The sequence below is a fragment of the Leopardus geoffroyi genome, chromosome D3, assembly GCF_018350155.1.
Source record: "Leopardus geoffroyi isolate Oge1 chromosome D3, O.geoffroyi_Oge1_pat1.0, whole genome shotgun sequence".
Taxonomy (NCBI): Eukaryota; Metazoa; Chordata; class Mammalia; order Carnivora; family Felidae; genus Leopardus; species Leopardus geoffroyi.
In genome coordinates this window covers 8,278,933-8,299,901 of record NC_059339.1, presented here as the reverse complement: position 1 = coordinate 8,299,901, position 20,969 = coordinate 8,278,933, and the positions used below count along the sequence as shown (strand labels likewise).

At 43.4% G+C, this 20,969-nt stretch overlaps 1 protein-coding gene across 15 annotated transcripts in view; it reads right to left on the bottom strand.

The window, feature by feature from the left end:
• The window catches only part of IFT81 (intraflagellar transport 81), a 228,095-nt gene that overhangs the window by 119,682 nt on the left and 87,444 nt on the right, over positions 1 to 20,969 (bottom strand). For 3 of the 15 annotated variants that reach the window (XR_006707758.1, XR_006707759.1, XR_006707760.1), the window contains exons 1-2: positions 2,975 to 3,252; positions 213 to 371 (exon numbers count right to left, since the gene is read on the bottom strand). Coding sequence is in view for 9 of the 15 variants with exons in the window: in XM_045458743.1 (XP_045314699.1) it covers positions 213 to 356 (144 nt within the window). In the remaining 6 variants the exon portion in view is untranslated. Of the gene's footprint in view, positions 1 to 212; positions 372 to 2,546; positions 2,672 to 2,758; positions 2,902 to 2,974; positions 3,254 to 11,220; positions 11,510 to 20,969 lie in introns of those variants that run through there. The other 12 variants (XR_006707762.1, XR_006707763.1, XM_045458743.1 and 9 more) reach the window with 10 other exon arrangements.

The window sequence follows — 20,969 nt, the reverse complement described above, 5'->3', positions numbered from 1 at the left end:
TATGTTTGAAGTAGAGAAATCATTTCTAAATAAGGTACAAGTAGGTAATTTAATTATTAAGTTAGTAGAGAAACCTTAAAGATCATTTATTTTTACTTTACAGGCATGGAAAATAAGGCCCAGAGGTTAAATAAATTGCCCAAGACTCACAGATACTTACAGGCAGAAACTGGCTTTCCTGCTACCCTTTTCATCACAAGAAAAACTCTTACCTTTGGGTCAATCTCAGCCAGAACATCATTGAGAATTTGCAATAGTTGCATTGGCTCCAGGGAATCAAATGTTATTAAATTATAGTTCTTCCTAAAAGGCTCCTTATTGAGATTGTCCACAATGAATTTGATTTGATCGCTCATAATTAGGTCTTATAACTAAAAATAGAGATAAAATTCCTTAATACTTGTTATAAAAATTCTGGAAAAAAATCAGTATTAAGTTTATAGGAGGTAGGCATGAAAAGTATAATTCTACATAGTACACAAAATGCTAAGGGTTGTTTTGCTGAAAGAAATCAGAATATGAAGACTTTATTATGAATGTTACAGTACATACTGTTAATATTTAATACCAAATGTTTTTATATATGCATCTGGTATGATAGCAATCATCTGAGTTAACATTGAATTAATATGGACAAATGAGTAATAAATTCCACCTATATTAACATCTCTTCCATTCAGCTCCACAACTACCCAGGGGTAAAGATTTGTTAGGCTACAGACATGCTTCTAATTTTGTTTTAATTAGCAGCCCATGCTTAAAAATTGGGCGATTTTTTTTACATTAAAATCCAGACACCTAATTTCTGGTCAAAATAAGATCTGGCAACCCTGGGCACCCATTTGTGCACAGCCACACCCAACTGAAGCTGAACGGATGCCGCAAGCTTTAGCCTAGGTATGCTCTCTTTGGTTTTGTTCTGGTTTCCTCCACCAAGCACTCTTCACCATCATCGACTCTGCCACCCTTGGGTAATTCAGGCCTATGTTTCCTTGTGTCTTCAGTAAGGTAACAGCCTCAAGTTTTCTGGCCCTCGCTTCTATTCCAAATCATTTGTATGATTTTCATTGCTCACAAAGTCCAAATTTCTTGGATTTCGAGACTCTTTAAGATCTAGCTCAATTTAGCTTTCCCAACTTTATTTCCAAATTGTTACCTTTCACTCTTTTAAACTTCACCGGACTGAAATAGTCACTGCTCCCTAGTTTTTCCACATCTGCCTTCAGCTGATGCTGTTTTCTTGACCAGAAAGCCTGTTCCTTGCCTGATCTCCACAGGTGCAAATCCTAAGTCTTTCAAGCCCTGCCCTCCAAATGCACGTTCCTCCAGGAAGTCATTCTCTATCTCCCATGTTCTGTGTCAGAATAACAGCAGTCCCTGACCTCCAAGTTAATCACACTTTATCTGCACCGCTTTCTTACAGTTACTTTTCTGTTTTGTACTAATTATTTATGTACATTTTCTCTTCTTTACTAAACTATAAATTCCATAAGGACATATCTGTGCCTAATTCCATCTGTGAATACCCACTGCATCAAAACAGTGACTTCTTTCCATAGACTGAATAAATGTATTCACAGGCCCAAGGCCAGGAAAACACACACACACACACACACACACACACACAAACATACTCATGAGTAGGTTGGTGGTGATTATAACTTTTAAAAGGTTAAATATTTGATTATTTAACAGCTGAAATGGCTTTACCAAGGTTCCTAGTGTTTCCCGCATGAAGATATCACTTGTTTAGTAGGGGCAGGAGTGGTAGAAATTTTGCAGGCAGGCAATTTTTTAAACTAGCAATTTTAAAAATGAATTAAAAAATGAACTGCTAAAAAAAGAAATACAGAAAGAACTACTTCAGTGTTCCTTAACAGTTTTTAACTATGAAATGAATAGATGCTATTTTATCAAAGTTGGGGCTGCCTGCATTTTGCTCTAAAATAGATTCTTTTTAATTGGTGGAGCTGGATATTTGGAAAACATCAAATGTAAAGATATTATGATTTCTCCATAATTATAATAAAATTATGAGTAAAGGATTATTATTGTTTAAAAGTAAGTCAAAAGACAGAAAAGATAATGCGGTTTAAAATTTTGAGGTGCCCTTCAATCCATAAAAGGAAAACTTTTACGTAAATCAAGTAAGAATCCACACTGGAGATGCAAATTTTTCATTGTTAAAAGTATTTTAAGTAAAAGTCCATGTCCTAATCTTCACACACATATTTACTTAATTTTAATTATTTATAAATTATGTATATATAGTATATAACATATATACACACACATATACTTCTCTTCCCTTTCAGAAACACAAATCACTTGGATAAACGAGTACAATGTTACCACGAGAGGAAAAAAAGGTAGTTGGGTTCCCCCCTGGTTGCCCACCAGCTTTCAGGTGGTCACCCGCTGAGGACAAAGATGTACTGAACAGGTAGGTTGTCTATGCCCAGTGGGCTCTGAGCTCTAAAATTAGCAAAAGCAATTACTCTCCCTCTGCCAGCGGAAAGTCGCCACACTAATTCACAAGCACTTACCCACATAAGAGCCCAAGGGGGTGGGGGTGGAATTAAAACCAGGACGTGCGTTTATCTGGCACAACTCGGGACAGAAACGACACTGCCCTGGTCCCAGGCTGGCACGAGCGCTGGACCAGCAGCCTCCTAGGATTCCCCAAAATAGTGTTCCCCCTCCCCCGCCCCCGGGGCTTGGGAAACAGGACAGGGGACCCCACATCGGACCCAGGCACCTCGCTGCAGGTAATCTGGGCTCCCCGACTGCTCAGCCCATTGGGAGCGGCCTGGACCCCCGCGAGGCTCGGCAGGCACAGACCCCGGCGTTGGGGGCTTAACCGCTGCGACCCTCCATTGGCGAGGTGCTGCACTGGGAAGGGGGAGGAGGAGGAGGGAGTTCTTTTCTTTTAGGGGGCTTAGGGGAGTTTCCGAGCGCGGGTTGGCGAGGTTACCTCAAATTCTCGTCAAGAAACCACTTTTTTCCCCCCCGCAGGAGGCATCCAGGCTCTAGTGGATTCCTAGAGACGAGCTCCTTGGCAACGGTTGCTAGGACGTGGCGTTACGTCACTTCCGGCGGGTGGGCCAGGGCATTTCCGCGGGGCCCTCGGGGGCGCGCGCTGGGGCTCAGGTCCCTGACTGGGAAAAGTGGCGTGCCCGGCCCACGTGCAAAGTGGGTTCACGGGTCCTGAGCCAGGGCGAGGACTGGAGAGCACTGTACTTCGTGATGTCAGCTGGCAAGGAAAATATGAGAGTAAGAAAAAAAAAATTGAATTCCTCATGCCCTGAAAATGTTGTTGCCTGTTCAAACGTCTTGGAAAAAACCAACTACAGATTTAGCATCAGTCTTAGAGAAAAATAAAACAAACAAACAAAAGGAACAAATTCCATATTAGGCATCTCCTATATGCCTGGCCCTGTGCTAGCTGCTGGGGATGCAAAGGAAGCCAGGACTATGAGGGTCCCGTCTTCAAGGGCAGATAGAAACAATTTAAAGGCAACTCTGATACTACTATGATAAATGCTATCACAAAAGGACCCAAAGATGGGGGGACCCAGATGAAGTATCCCAAGCTTATTTGGGGCTGAACGGACGATACTCTTAGGAAAGTTTCCATCGGTAAAAATGATGTTTAAGGACCAGTGAAAATTAGCCAATTGGGAAAGGGGATATTTTTTCCGGCAGAGGGAACAGAATATTGCAAGACGAATCCATTGCTGGCTGCCTTCTGACTATTGAACTATCAAGCAGAGGCATCCTGTGGGGCGGTTGGAAGAAAACAAAGACCCATCCTGGCTCACAGGTGCTCATGAGGAGTTGGAGGAGGTAACACTTCAAACCTTGAAAAATTAAATAATTTAAATAACTTTGGTAAAACAAAAGATTCTGCATAGGGATTGCATAATTAATTGATCCTGGTTGGCGTATTGGTGATTCTCTGGGCGAGCTGGATTTGAAAACTGGGTCTGCCATTTTGTGGCTTCACCTTTCAGAACTTTCCTCATCTGTCTATAAAATGTGGCTCTAAGAACACCTTCCTCAAAAGGCTGATGTGAGGATTGAGTTAATAAAAGGAAAGTGATTAGAACAGTGCCTGGCATTGGAAGAGCTAAGGACATTTTACCTTTTTTCCCCTACTTAAAAAAAAAAAAAAATGAGATGGTTAGATTTATTCCTTCTGTAGAGTCTACAGATGTAGGCTATAGAAAGAGAAGAGTGGTTTATCAAGTAGTTTTTAGTTCCTCCTCTGCCTGTTGCAGCTATTATAGAAACACTATACTTTTCAGTTATGAGAATGCAATCCTGGGTAAATTCAAGTAAGTAATGCAATCCACTCTGCACTCAAACTTGAATGGATTCTATACTTAATGTAGTTGCTCTGGAACACAAGAAAGAATTTGAGGCCAGTCAGCCTACTTCCCGGATCCATATACTGAGAAGCTTATATTCCAACTTGAAGCAAGAAAAGAGAGAACAGAGGAGCCAGCTCATATTAGGTGTCTGCCTATCTATAGGGCCTAGATACAGGCCAAAGGAAGGCTTGCTACCACCCTCTGATTCATTCAAGATAAAACCTTGAATGGATTCATTGAAGAGCCCAAGAGGAACTTCTCAGCAATAATTCCACACCACTGAAGGCTGATAACATACCAAGTCAAGCCACCCACATGAAGACTTTTTTTTCCTCTTAGATGCTATATTGAGTCTTCCTTGTAAACCTCCAAAGATGCCTCTTGGCTGAACTATATTTGGCATTTTTAAAGCATTTTAATAATTTTTTAATGTTTATTTTTGAGAGAAAGATAGAATGAAAGTGCACCTGCATGCGAGTGGGGGAGGGGCAAAGAGAGAGGGAGACAGAGGATCTGAAGTGGGCTCCACGCTGACAGCAGACAGCCTGATATGGGGCTCAAACTCATGAACCACGAGACCATGACCTGAGCCAAAGTAGGATGATTAACTGACCGAGCCACCCAGGCACCCCTGTATCAAACATTTTTAATAGCTGAAGGGATGCCCAGTTATATGAGACAGTATTTCTGAAAGGTTTCCACCCCTACCCTGACTCTATATTTAAAAAAAAAAAATTCATTAAGGTATAATTCACATACATACAATTCACCCATTTAATTAATTAACTAATTTAAAATTTTTAAAGTTTATTTATTTATTTTGAGAGAGACAGAGACAGTGTGAGCTGGGGAAGGACAGAGAGAGAAGGAGACAGAGAATCCCAGGAGACTGCCAGTGCACAGCCTGACACAGGGCTCAAACCCACGAACGTGAGATCACGATCTGAGCTAAAACCAAGAGTCAGATGCTTAACTGACTAGGCCAGCCAGGCACCCCTATTTTATTTATTTATTTTTTAAAGTTTATTTGAGAGAGAGAGAGCAGAGGAGGGGCAGAGAGAGAGGGGACAGAGGATCTGACGTGGGCTCTGCACTGACAGCAGAACCTGATGCGGGGCTTGAAATTGCAAACATAAGATCATGACCTGAGCTGAAATTGGATGCTTAACCAACTAAGCCACACAAGCGCCCCCAATTCACCCATTTAAAGTGTATAATTCACACTAATCCCAAAGATATATGCATCCCTATGTTTATTGCAGCATTATTTACAATAGCCAAGAAATGGAAGCAACCCAAGTGTTCATTGATAAACAAATGGATAAAGAAAATACACACACACACACACACACACACACTGGATATCACACAGCCATAAAAAAGGATGAGATCTTGCCACTTGCAACAAGGATGGACTTAGAGGGTATAGTGCTACGCGAAATAACTCAGAAAGACAGATACCATATGATTTCACTCATATGTGGAATCTAAAAAACAAAACAAATGAATAAACAAACAAAAAGTCAAGTCATACTATAAATACAGAGAACAAACTGGTGGTTGCCAGAGGGAAGGGGGGGATGGGCAAAATAGTTGAAAGGGAGTGCAAGAAACAGCCTTCCAGTTAAGGAATGACTAAGTCATGGGAATAAAAGGCACAGTGTAGAGAGTATAGTCAATGATATTGTAACAGTGACGTATGTTGACAGACGGTAACTACACTTGTGCTAAGCATAACATAACATACAGCGAATCACTATGTTGGATACCTGAAAACAATGTTAACAATGTGTGTCAAGTACACTAAAATTTTTAAAAATTATTGTAAAAAATAAAGTGTACAATTCAATGGCTTTTAGCATACTTACAAAGTTGTGCAACCATCACCACTATCTAATCACTGAACATTTTCATCACCCAAAAAAGAAACCCTGGACCCTTTAGTCATCAACTCCTAGTTCACGATTTCCAAACCCCCTATCACCGCTCAGCCCCTGGCAAACACTAATCTGCTTTCCTTCTCTATGAAAATACCTTTTCTGGACATTTCATATTAAAGGAATCATAAAGTATGTGACTCTTTGTGTCTGGCTTCTTTCAGTTAGTATTGTGTTTTTAAGGTTCATCCACGTTGTAGCATGTATCAGTACCTCATTCCATTTTTGTGGCCAGGATAATATTCCATTGTTCATCTATTCCTCAGTTGGTGCACATTTGGATTGTTTCCACTTTTTGGCTATAATGAACAATGGTGCTGTGAACATCCATGTACATACCTCCACCGTCTCATGGCTAAAGCACTTCCATTGGCCAAGTCAGATGAACAGGGTATATAACGTCAAGGGCATGGGTGAGTGGGAGGTGAGTGGCCATTCACTCTTGGGTTTGTCTTTTCAATTCTTATTAATCTTAGCCTCTTGGGTGCTCATGGTTGTAGACTACAGAACCCAAAATGTGGATTCTTTAGCAGTTTTTGTTTTTTAACAACAAACTGTTGTTGAAACCTACTTGTCCCTTGCTACCAAAGCACTAAAATTCCCAATATGCTTCCCACCTGAAGCCCTCTGATAAAGATGCTGTTACAAGGAAGTGTGCTTTAAAAGTTCACCAGCCTCTAGTGGAGAAGAGGGTGGGGACAGGTGTGGAGTTGGTGAGAGAATCTAGAAGCTGCCCCTTATGACTCCCTTATATAACCTTGTAGATACTGCAAGGCCATCCACGGTTGTGAATCCCTGCTCTGGTTATTCAGAGGGGGGAAAATCACTCCTGGTCAAGTGTATTTTTTAAGAGTCAGTTTAGTACAAAATTAAAACAAGGAGGGGCTCATCATTTCATGCAATTGTGAAGTCCAAGGATATTCTACCTTCAGGTATGGCTTGATTTGGTCAGTGATGTCATCTTGACATTCTTTCTCCCTCCATTTCTCTGTCTCTTGTCTCCACTTCCCTCTGAATGGGCCGCTTGTAGCAAGAGGTTTACATTCTTCCAGCCTAGCAACCTCACTAAGAGTAGAATCTTTTCTCCAATAGTTCCAGCAAATTCCCAGAGCCGACTCTTCACTGGTCTCAAGTGTGTCAGACCATTCTTGATTCAATGGCTATGACTCTGATAGATGAGTCACGTGAGGGCAACTCCCAAAAAAAGGAAGAACCGGGTTCTGTTACCAGAGATAGAGATTCAATGCAAACAAGAACAGCAGATGTCTCCTACAGTGAAGGTGGTTAAATTTTTTTTTAAGTTTATTTATTTGAGAGAGGGTGTGTACGTGCATGCACACATCAGTTGGGGAGGAGCAGAGAGAGAGAGGAGAGAGAGAAACCTACGTAGGCCCCATGCTGTCAGTACAAAGCCTGATATGGGGCCCGATCTTATGAACCGTGAGGCCATCATGACTTGAGCTGAAATCAGGAGTCAGCATTTTAATCGACTAAGCCACCCAGGTGCCCCAAGGGAAGGTGGCTAAATCTTAAAAGCTGGGTAAGCAAAACCAGAAGAGGAAGAAATAAGCCTGTACTTATTGTGTGGAGTATCTGTATCAGTGCAAACCTTCTCCCTGACTTCCTCCCAACAAATCATCTTTCATCAGTCCAAGCTTCCATCATGGGCCAACTGAGGTCTTGAGGTATCAGCAGACTCCCCAGGTCTCCATGAAAATCTGAGGATGCTGTGAACAGAATGCCTCCAGCCCCTTCTCATTTCAGAACTTCCAAACAAGAACTTTCCTGTGCAGAGTACAGGGAAGCTAAGCCAATTTTCTGTTTTTGGTATTAAATTTAGACCTTTCATCCTGACCATGAGATATTTCTGGATTCTGCATGAGTATTCAGAGAATGCCAGTTTTCAAGATGCTATCCCATCTGGGGCTCCTCTGCACACTGCCCGCTTTAGCTCATTCTTTCAAAACTGGGAAAAATGACCCAGACACAGGAACAAATTTGGAAGTGGGTTATTCTGCTATCCATTAATTGTCATTTAATGCCGTTGCCATCTAGGTTACTTGGAGAGGAAAGAAATTGAATTTAAACAGAAACCTGAATTGAGTTTTGCATATATCCTAAATAGTCTCAGCTCTGGCAATTTAATCTTGTGGGTATGTTTAGTAGCACAATGTGCTTTTCTAAAAGATAAAATACGTGATAAAATACGTGATAAAAAGATAAAATTTTTCTAAAAGATAAATAATACGTGAAACATTCAACTGGATGGATGAGATTCCAGAGGTCTTGTTAAACATGTGTCTGGTACTACATTTTTGTAAAATAGCTTTTTAATGGGTTTGGGGAGATTAATGGGCAATGTAGTGTAGAAGAGTCAAAATAATATGCAATTCCTATTAAGTCCTTGGGTACAAGTATGGATTGAAAAAATAGGATGCACCTAACGTTTTTATCGGGCTCAAATAATAATCATGTCATCACTTACTAAGTGCTTACTGTATGTCAGGAACTCTGTTAAATGCTTCCCATATGTGTTGGAATTTATTGAAATATTAATTTCTGTGTGCACTCCTTCTGTTTCCCCTCCTCTGGAAACAATGTGCATTGCCTTGAGATTTGCAGGCTGAAATCAGAAGCTGTACTTCCTGCCTTTTATAAAGGTCTTCGGTCTTTGGGAGAGATTATACTGGCCGTCCTCAAGAGGAAGTGGAGAGAGGAGTTCCTTCCAAAGTAAGGCAAGAGAAGAGAGATGCTAAGGAGAATGAGAAAGGATCACAGGTTGATCGTTCTGGGGCAGCTCCTAAGAAGGGAGAAATACCCTGTGGAAGCCACATCGTGAATCCAGTAGCTTCTGGTGTGGCCCAAACTCCTTGTCCCAGGCCTGACGTGGAAGCATCGAATGATGCTATTCAACCTGAAAGGACCAGGCAGTCAGGGATGATGGGTGGGTGATCAAGTAGTCACTGGGATGGGCCAGGGACAGAAGACTGCAAGTGACTCTCTGAAGCTTTGCCCCCACAGAAGAGCCCAAGGACTTGGCAACACCCAGGATGTGTGTGAGAAGGAGATGCCCAATAATGACAGGATGGGATCTCATATTTGGATTTCAGGTGATTATAAAATAATGTCCTTTTTGCAAATCTGAGCTGTGGAGCAAAATGGCTAATCTCTGTAACTGTCAGCTTCCTAGCAGAATAAAGATGGCACAGTCTGGGCAATTGAGGAGAGCTTGATAAAGGACCATTTATAAAGGTGTGGGCAGGGTTTAGGGAAACTAACAAAACACCAACAACAAAGGCAGCCGTTGCTGCGTTAAGTCTGACTCAGCAAGAGAAGGGAACAGGCACCAAAAGCCCAACAGAGTGAGTAGCTCTATGGAGAAGGTTGCCTAACAGAACCCATTAGATGCAGCCATTCTTGACCTCACTCTCCTTCCACCCTCTGATCTCCCATCTGGTCTCTCATTGGCTAAACCCAAAAGAGTGCCAAAAGGGCAGGCAACCCTGCTGAGGTCATCAGGTGCAGACTGGGCTCCCAGGACAAAGAGCCAGGAAGAAAATGGTAGTATGGGGATCTGGAGGGGCAGACTGAGCAAATTATAAATTGAATTCTATATTGAATTATACAATCCAAGTGATGGGCAGAAAGGCCGGGAGGGGTCAACCGTACTACCCCCATGTCTCCAAGCTCCCCTGGCCCTCTAGCTCCAGGCATGGCATGGAGTGAGGCCTAATTTCATTTCAGCACACTGCCCACATCCACATCGTCTCATTTGATCTTCACAACAAGGCTTCAAGGCAATATTGTTTTTTCTATTTTATAATTAAGGAAATTGAGGCCTGGAGAGTTAGTAGAGGGCCCAAGGTGACATACCTAGCAGCTGGCTGAGCCAAGATTCAGACACGGATCACCCTGATCCCAAAGCCATTTTCACAACCTACTAAACTGGCTCAAAACCGGCTCAGCAGAGTCTGAAAGAAGGACCATAAATCAGGCCACTGAAGCAGGAGGCAAAGGGATTTTCTGTGTGGGAGGGCCAGTGTTAACATGCCGTCTGGCTTTCTCTGCCTACGAGGGCTTTGCCAAGGAAAGACTTCTCTTACGCAGGTAGGGCTAATGGTTTAAAATCCAAGTGCTTACCCTGGAATCACAGAGGGGGAAGACAGAGAGAAAACACTTGGTCCGTGATGGGAAAAAAAGTGTATTTTCATTTCAAATGCCTTTCAAGTTCTTTTTTTCCCAGCTGAATGTTGGTGTATTTATAGAATTCAGGGGGAGTATTTAAGGGTAACCAGCAGTGGAGCTGCATTTGGGGCCATCAGGAAGCTTCAAATCACGCAGGAAAAGGTTGATGGGAGGGGACAAGTAAAGGCCAAGATCAGCAGGGCACAAACTGGCCTTCTCCTTCATGTTGCCAAGAACTTTTCTCCCTTCTGGGCTGATGACGTCAAATCCAAGTCTATAAGAGTGCTATAGATGGAGTGACAGAACCGAAATGATGGGCAAACGGATGAATGGTGAAACGAATTGTGGTATAAATATACAGCAGAACGTTATTCAACCATTAAAAAAAGAAGTAAGTACGGACACCTGCTACAGCATAGATGGACCTTGAAAACATTTTGTTGAGTCGAAGAAGCCAGACACAAAAGTCCACATACCGTATGATTCAATTTATGAGAAATATCTACAAGGGACAAATCCATAAAGACAGAATGCAGACTGGTGACTGCCGGGGGCTCAGGGGAGGGGAGAATGTGGGGCACAGGCTTAACAAGTACAGGATTTCCTTCTGGGGTGATGGAAATCTTCTGGAGATAGAGGTGGTAGTTGCACAGTATTGTGAATGTTCTAGATGTCACCAAATCGTTCCCTTTAAGGAGGTTAATTTTATACAATGTGAATCTCACCTGAATGAAAAAGAAAGGATGGGCAGTCAGGGGCTTGGGAGGTTGGCCATCCACTGTAAGTCTTTCAGGCAGTCTTTGCGCCTGTCAGTTGAAGTCCCAGCACTTCATGGCGCAAGGCCTGATTTCATTCCAGGCTTGCCTTCTCTCTCTACTCCCCCACCACGGTCCTCCTTCCGGTGGCTGGTGGCTCGCACACAACAAAGCTGTCCCAGCCTCAAGACCTTGGCACTGCTGTTTGTCCCGCCCTGGCTGTTCTTCACCCGGATCTTCCCTGGCCTGGCTCCGCCTCCTCGTTCAGGAGGAGGAAATGAAGTGGAATAGAAAATAACCCACAGAATAAGGTAAACATTTCTGTGTCAGAGATATTTTTGCTGTGTCACAAAGCATTTCAAATTTATTAGCTTAAAAACTATGCTTTTCCCCCACAAGTCTGCAGGGCAGCCAGGCTCAGCTGGGCAGTTATTCTGCTCCACGTAGGATACGCCGGGCGGACTTGTGGCTGAATTCAGCTGGGGGCTCATCTGGGGCTACAACACCCAGATGAGGGGCTTCCTTCCTCTCCGAGGCCTCTGTGCCCGCTGCCCTTCTTCCTTCACGTGGACGCTGTCTCCTTGTGGTCTGTCATCATGCAAGGGCCTCACCTGCACGTCCTCGCAGGGCAGCAGGGTACTAAGAGCATAAAAGTGAGAACCGCCAGACAGGCCTCTTAAAGTGCAGACCCAGAACAGCAGTGCCGTTGCCGTTGCGTCCTATGGGTCAAAGCAAGGCCAAAGACCTTCCCTGATCCAAGGAAAGGAGACACAGACTCTACCTCTGGATCAGGGAGCGGCATGTGCATACCAGAAACAATGTTTGCTATACGGTTGGCACACATCTTTGCAGACAATCTACCATGATTGTTTTGTGAAGGTTTTATTTCAGTTTAATAAAAATGCATGTGCGTTCTTCAGGTCACACGACAAACATATTTCTTGCTGTGAGTCACAGTCAAAAGGTTTGAAAAACACACATCTTCTGCATTCCTTTTCAAGGTTCTCCTATAGCACTTAGTACTCTCTGAACTTGATTTACTTGATTGTGTGTCTCTCCCATTAGAATATAAGCTCTCTGAGGACAAGGACCTAGTCTGTCTTGGCCCTGCTACATCCCCAGCACCTAACAGTGCCCGACACTTAATAGGTGCCTAATAAACATCTGTTGCTGTTAAATAGGTAGAAACAGCTATCAGTTATTGGGTGCTGAGCACTTAAAGCATTGTCTCATTTAATTCATTCAACACCTATTTGAGCATCTACTTTGTGACAGGCACTATTCTACCTTCTGGTGGAACAACAGTGAATACAAGAGACGATAATCCTTGCCCTCACCAAGTTTACATTTCACTATGATTCTAGAGTAGTATTGAGGAGATTCGTTGATACTATTTTGACAGATACGGAAACTGAGAGTCAGAGAGGTCAGGCAATCTGCCCAAGGTCACACAGCTAATCATTTCACCCTGACCTGCCTCTGCTCCACTCTGCTGCAAACATTGGGTTTTACCCAGAGATCAGTCTAAGTGGTTACAGATCTCAATTCCTGCAATTGCTTCCCTGAAGGATCAAACTTGTCTTTCTGGGAATCAGACCCAGGCAGTGGGAAAAGGTGAGTTCCATGACCTCACAGTCCTTGCCCCCCCCCCCCCACTTTGTGACGATTGCTCACACCTGGGGTGTTACAGATTTGAGCCACAGCTCTCAGTCACCCCCACTGTCTTATCAGCATGTGACATCCCCAAGTGGCTGGGGCCTGCAGGCCTGGCAAAGAATGCAGCCTGAACAAAAATAAACCTGCCACATTCCTTGGCAGCCCCCTGCCCCTTCCCGCTCTCCAGCCATCCATCCTCACAGCAGAGCCTGCCAGGGAAGGCCAAGAGAGGGAGAGCAGGGTGGAGGAAGCGAGTGCTGCTGCCGGCCAACCCCTGGAAAGAGAGGGAGAGGGGAAGAGAGGAAGAGAAAGAGAGAGAGAGAGAGAGATCACCTTATATGGGAACGTGCGCAGACAATGTGTGGCAATGCCTTAGAGTGCAGCAGAGGTCAGATACCAGACAGATGGAAGAAATTAAACATGGGACAGAGCGTGTTCCTGGGCCCTGAAAACAGCTCTTGTTTCACAGCGAGTTTGCACAAAGCCTGGCCCGTTTTCCTTTTTTGCCTAAGCCAAGCAAGATGTGCGTCCTAAACTGTACATGACTTTGACTCAGGCCCCCCGACTCTGGCTTGCCAGAGGTCTCAACCCTTTCAAGTCATTTCTTTGACGAACAAAACTCCTCTTTGCAAATAAAAAGGGAAAGACTGGGCCTCTTTCCCAAGAGTTTCCAGTATCTCTCCAAAGTACATAAATTAGTGGTTAATGAGTAAATATGCCTTCATTTCTCATTCTTTCATTCATTCACTCATTCATTCATTCGTTCAACAAACATAGAGGGCCAATTATGCCCCAGGCACTGAGCCAGTGGCTGGGAAGACTGTTGATAGTGAATGATGATGATGATGATGATGGTGGTGGTGATGATGATGGTTACCATTTGTTGATTTGTACTGATAAATATTTCAATTCATAATACTTTACTCAGCACCTTCCATGTTCTAGTCATTGGTGATACAGAACATTGATCTAGAATCATCAGGCCCCTGCCCTGTGGACTTTGCAGAGGGGGTGGGGGAAAGTGGAAATGGTAGGTATTGAAAACATGATGCCAGAGGACCCTCACAACAGCATTTTGAATTAGCTACCGTTACCATCTCCATTTGACCCAGGATTTTTTAACCCCAGCACTATGGACATTTCAGGCTGGATCATTCTTTGGGGGGGGTGTGTGCGTGTGTGTGCGCCTGGGGTGCTGCTCTTGCATTGTAAGATATTCAGCAATGTCCCTGGCCTCTCACCACATGGTGTCAGTAGCAGTAACCCCCTCTCCCTCTAGTTCCTCCAATTGTGACAACCCGAACACATCTCTAGACACTCCCAAATGTCCCCCGGGGTGGGGGGGGGGGATAAAATTGCTCCTGGTTGAGAATCACTGATTCAACAGATGAGGAAGTAGAGACTCAAAGTGGGTTAAGAAACTTTCTAACGGTCAGACCACTGGCAAGCAGGGCTCACGCCCTAATGATTCTGGTTCCAGGGCCCATGGGCATCACCGTTACAATGTGAAACCCTATTTCCTTGCTAGCAGATAACTGTCCCACTGTGCTCAGTCGTTGGCTGGGAGCAGCCAGGGGGAAATACAGCCTTAGCGTGAATTTGGCAGAGCCAGAGGGCAGGACCCAGGGCTATCAGTCAACCATGTTCTTCGCAGCAGACTCTCCTGAAGGACTTCTGAACGGTACACTCTGTAGCTGCCACATCATCAGAAAAGTGCTGCCCAGTGCTAATATTCACTTTAAGGCAAGGAGATCTAAAAGTTATTGGAGATATAGTGGGTTCCAAAGCCAGGTTGGCATCCTTTAAGCCAAAGGGTCCATTTTCCTTGGAATGCCTTGAGCTTCTTAGTGAACTTCAAAGTCATCTCCTACCTGGGTACCACCAGCAAGGAGGTAAGGAGTACTGCCTTGAGGGGCTACTTTGTAACTTGTGGATGTGGGCACTCCATGAGCCTTGGTTTCCCATCTGCATAATGGAACCAACCTGCCCTATCCCATAGGGTTGATGTGAGAATTGAATGAATATTTATGGAGCTGCTTTCCAGGAGAGGATGAAGGTCCTCTTGCATGAACCTTCCGCCTATCCCTTGGTTTTGTATGGATATCTCCCTGCCAACCACCTTCTCTCATTCTTCCAATGGAGATTCATCCGGGCACCTACACAAGGGATGACAAACTAGCATTCTGAGTGCTAAGTTTGACAGGTAGGCAAGTTGTGTTTGTCTCACAGAGTGCTAAACAAACCAACCAACAGAATGAACCAATGTTTGGAAATTGAGATATTTCAAGATGAGGACAATCAAAACCAATGCCTCTCGATTCTATTTATTCAGACTGTCTGGATTTCTGGGTTCCCTCAAAAATTTAGGAAACCTGGATATACCATGTGGCAGATTGGCTGGGACTGAGAAGAGGCTGCATGCCTCAGATGGGACGCGTACTGTCCAGTTTTCCACAGTCCCCACACCCCATCGTCTGTGATCCTGGAGCTCGTGTCAGTTGCTGATCATGTTTGTGCTGCCATTTTTCTTAGAATAATATTCCTTTTCTCATGTATTTATCAAAGGGGGGAAAGTAGACGAGGAGGTCTATGATCTTTCTTGCACCTGATCCCACTTCACTTCACTTAGATCACCACCTGGCACTTGCAGCATCCAAGTTTACCATGCCAGCCTTCTAGCCCTTCTGGAATTTCCTTCCTAAAATTATCCCTGCAATTACATAAGAATCCTCTACATTTTCGTTTCCTTTTAGCACACAGAGCACTGTCATTCACTTCTAACAAGAACCCAAGAGGCACATATTATTTTGTCCATTTTAGAGAGGAGTTGAGTCCTGGAAAGATGAAGTGGTTTGCCCAGGGACACAGCTGGTTAGTGGCAGAGCAAAGTCCTACTGACCCCGAGGATTCTGATGCTTTTTCCATTACTCTAGGCTGCAAAGTGTATTAAACCTTTCAGTTGCAGAAGAAAGTTAACTGAAACTTCCTTAAGCAAAAAAAATAAAATAAGAAAGATAAAAGAAAAACAAAGGCAATTTATTAGCTCGTATAACTGGACAATCCAAAGGAGCCATAGGTTTCAAGCACAACTGAATCTAGAAGACCAAACATTGTCCTCAGAACTCCAACAATTCTTCTCTCTTGGTTTCACTCCTTATTCCATTGGCTTTATTTTCAGGTAGCCCTCCACTCATGAAGCCAAGACTTCTACCAGCAGTTCGAGGTCTCATCCTAGCTTCAAATCCAATAGAAAGAGGGCTTCTTCTTCCAGATGGTGCCAACAGATGGAATTGAGTCTCACTGGTCCCGATTAGTGTAATCTAGTTATGAGTGCACCGGCAGCCAATCACCGGCCAGAGGGATATGGTGTACTGATTGGCCAGTCTTGGTCATGTGACCACCACCAAACAAAGGGGACCAGGATCGCTACACCCCAGGAGCTGAGGGTTGATAGTGGAGGAGTGACTCCCCCCAAAGTAAAATTAGGTGGTGTTATCAGAAGCGGGGATGAAAGCCAGACAGGCATGTCTATTACACCTAGAATCTTCCCTGCCATGGACTCCTTCCCTCTGGCCTTGTAGTACCCATCAGGCTTCCCTCCTACCCTTACCTGCTCTGCCTTTGTTTCTGGGACATTCCCCTCCTCTCATTCCATCCTCATATGCTCTTTCCTACTAAAGTGGATTTCCAGACCCAGGCTACCCCTCCCCTATTCGACCACTGTGGGCTACAATGAAATTGTGTCTCTGTACAGTGAGAATCTGAACCACACACACCAGCACTCAGCTCTATAGCTGTTGAATGAAAGAATGAGGAAACGATGTGCATGAAAGCAACAATTAGAAAACAGGGCCTACATCAGAAGAAAATAAGAAGGGGCCTACATAAGAAGAAAATAAACAATAACATTAGCTACCTTGCCTGGATATGGGTGATTCTGGCTCTTCTCTATTCCTTTCAGTATTGTCTACAATTTTTAAAAAAATGACAAATGGTAATAGTGAAAAAGGAAGTAATACAAGTCTGGTTTAAACAGCTGGACTATAGGGGTGCCTGAGTGGCTCAGTCAGTTCAGGGTCTGGCTCTTGATTTTGGCTCAGGTCATGATCTCACGGTTTATGAGTTCAGGCCCCGTGTTGGGCTCCACACTGGCAGCTCAGAGCCCGCGAAACACCAAGTTCTGTACTTTTTAAGCTAATATTTCTGGAGTCTACCCAACAATCTTTAAGATGGAGCTGATTAAGGAAATGCTAAGCCAAATGGCATAACCTCTCTCTCCCTACCCCTCCCCTGCTCGTGCACGCACTCTCTCTCTCAAATAAATAAACTTAAAATAAATAAGTAAATAAAAAATAAACAGCCAAACTATAAGCAGGATAAAGGTAAGAGCCAAGTATTGATTCTCTTATACTCCCCTAACTGGCAACAGCAGGGTGTACTCAGTGTAAGAGCCAGCCCGACCTCCCTGAGAGCTAAATTTACAGCATCAGGATTTATAACAGACTGCTGATTTCCTTCCTAAAAGCCAGTCCTCCTTTCCTCTTTCAGACTCTCCAAACCCAATTGTGTGTTGGTGTCCTCCCGCCATGTACTTCACTGAAGCAGACCCCAGCCCCAACCCCTGCTGTAAAGGGTGAATCCTATCTGGTCTAATTCAGGGTTTCTTAACCTCAGCACTATTGACATTTTGGGGAGGATAATTCTACTGATTTGTTGGGTTGCTTCATAAGCCACCTTGGAATTTACTTGTTATATGAAGTAAAATCTTCTTTAATGTTTTAAGTGTTGAAGCTAATTTGAATTGTGCCTTTCTGTTACAGCATCTTAACCAACCCAAGGGTTTATTAAAGACATTGCAAAATATACAAATGAAACAGCCATCAAAAACAGGGATGCTCAGGGCCCTTCGGTGGCTCAGTTGGTCAAGTGTCCATCTCTGCTCAGGTCTTGATCTCAGGGTCATGAGTTCAAGCCCCACATTGAGCTCTGCATTAGGGGTGAAGCCTACTTAAAACAAAGTAAGCAAAAACAAAAACAAAAACAAAAAAAAAACCCCAAAACAAGAAACACCCAGAGATTCAGTGGTTGGGGGTGGATGTCAAAATCTGGAGCTGGGGACAGGTATATCATTTGATAGCCCCTTTTGAGTACCCCTGTCAATCTACAGCTATTCCAGTTCCACATGGAATTGCTAATCACCGTGCTGAGACAGAGAGGGGCCAAATACCTTTTGCAAATACCTTAACAGTATTTGGACTAGAACTATGTCCCATCACATGAAAACTGCTGCGAAACACCAAGTTCTGTACTTTTTAAGCTAATATTTCTGGAGTCTACCCAACAACCTTTAAGATGGAGCTGATTAAGGAAATGCTAAGCCAAATGGCATAACCTCTAGAAGCCTCCATTTGCTCAACTGTACACTGGTGAGAACAAGATTAGAATCCTCTGACATTAAGGATCAGAAAATACTTCATGAACCATAAAGTAAAAAATGGATTATCTACACTAAGCAGATCAGACATATTGCAATGCATCTCCAGAATTGGAACAGTCTAAATTTAGGATGTGGTGTGACCAAAATTGTCAGTCAATTGTGTTTCTATGTGGCCTTGTTAAGTTTCTTATGCTTCTGAGTTCTGTTTCCTCATCTGTATCCTGTGGCAAGACCTTATTCTGGCTGCGCACTGAGGATAAAATAAGACTCTTTGAAAAAGAGAAACATACCACTATCTCTATTTCTTGTCTGGAGTCAGACAATAGCAACAGAGCAAATAAAATTAGACTAGGAGGCAGACTCCATAGTGAATGTTGGGGCATCGCTGCCCTCTGCTGGTCAGCAGTGGTGCTGCAGTGGTTACAGAGAGGAGAGGGACCCTGGAGAACGACCCCTGGGAAACTAAGGTGCCCAGAGGGTAAGGGACTCGCCAGAGGGCACAGAGTTAGCTTTAGATACAGCATCTGGAATTCCCGACTCTTAGCTCCTTCTAGAGGGAGAAGGGTGAGAACCGGAAAATTCACCTATTATGGTTTCACTCTTGCTAGACTTCTAAGGAGCTTTTCTAGATAGTCTGTTTGGGATTTTTCTCTTATTCTTCCTTTGCCACCCAGACTTCCTGGACTTCCTTTACCTTTTTCAAGGTAGCCACCAGTGGTCTTGAGGCCAAGAATCCTCATTGGTTGCTGGGCGCTTTATAGAAATGATCTGAATCCTTACAACTGCTTTGGAAGGTGGACTAGGAAACCAAAGCTCAGAGAAGTTAAGACATAGGCACAAGGTCCAACAGCCAGGAAGCACAGGAACTGGGATATGAACTCTCACCTGAGACCCCAAAGCCCATCTTCTATACCTGCCAAACAAAACAAACCAAAACAACATGGCAACTTGTGTTGAAGACATGATTAAAGGTAACGTATTTTTTGAAAATAGTATATATGCTGGCAAGACACATGATGAAATAATCAGAGAGGGGAATTTTTTGAGCATCTGCCATATATTGGTGACATTCACATACAATATCTGTTCAATCTCCTATTGATACATATATGATCTTGAATCCTGTCTACACACTGAGGCACAAATGAAGAAACTATATTCAAAGAAGTTAAGAAATTTGCCTCATGTTACTTGGTGAAAGCTGGCATTCAGACCCAAATCCCTCTGCTTAATGTGAGTATATAAATAAATTACAAAACATAAACATAAAAACATAAACAGAGGACAGAACATGGTAGCCTGGGTCAGACTGGCCTCCCAGCCATGAAACCCCTCAGGTTCTCCTGTAAACCATTTCCTTCCTGGTGGCCTCGGGATGTGAAGTCCTCCTGATCTGGGTTCAAACTCCACATTTCTGAGCACTACTATGTGTCAGGCCTGGGCTGGGTATATTATTTAAGTTAATTCTTGTGAGAACACTGTGAAGTAGATAACAACTATTTTTCCTGATGTTGATAATCTGTTAACATTCTATGTGATACTGTCTTCACAGTCTTATTCTTCCCCATTTGCAGACCAGAAAACAGTTACGGACAAGTGAAGATAATTTGCCTCAGGTCCTTTGCACTTCCCATTCCCTCTGCCTGCAATGCTCTTCTCAGACTTTCCAGTGGCTCGCTCCCTCAACCTCTTTAGGTCTTCATTTAAAAGCCATCTTCACAGGCCTTTTCTGACCACCTTATTTAAAAGACCAACCCCCCGCCCCCCCTTCATATATCTCAATGACAAAAAGACAATCTGATGCAAATGTGGGCAGAGGACTTAAAGAGACATCTCTCTTAGAAGATACACAAAAGGCCCAAGAGCACACAAAGAAATGCTCACCTAATGACTTGCATCAGGGAAATGCAAATCAGAACCTCACCAGTTATTACCACTAGGATGGCTATTATTTACTAAATAGAAAATAATCAGTGTTTGTGAGGATGTGGAGAAACTGGAAACCCTGTAAACTGTGGGTAGGCACATAAAATGGTACATCCATTGTGGAAAACAGTTTGGCGATTCCACTCTTAAGTAGTTACCTGAAAGAATTGAAAACTGGAACTCAAATACTTGTACCAGAAAGTTCATGGTGACATTATTCACAGTAGCCAAAGGTGGAAACAACCCAAATGTCCATCAGCTGATGAATGGATATATCAGATGTGATATCTCCATACAACAGAATATTATTCAGGAATGGACTGATCCATGCTAAAACATGAGTTAACCTTGAAAACATGATGCAGAGTGGAAAGAGGCCAGTCACGAAAGACCACACAGTATATGATTCCATTTACGTGACAGGCCCAGAATAGGTAAATCCACAAAGAAAGAAACTTAGTGGTTACAAGGGGCTGGTAAATCCATAGAGACAGAAAGCAGATTTGTGATTGCCGGGCTGGGGGTGGGGGGTGAGGGGGAGAGATTGCTAATGGGTGTGGGGTCTCCTTTCTGGTGATGACAATGTTTGGGAACTAGATGGAGGTGGATTTGCACAGCATTGTGAACGTACTAAATACCACTGAATTGTTCACTTTAAAATGGTTAATTTTATGTTATGTGAATTTCACCTCAATTTAAC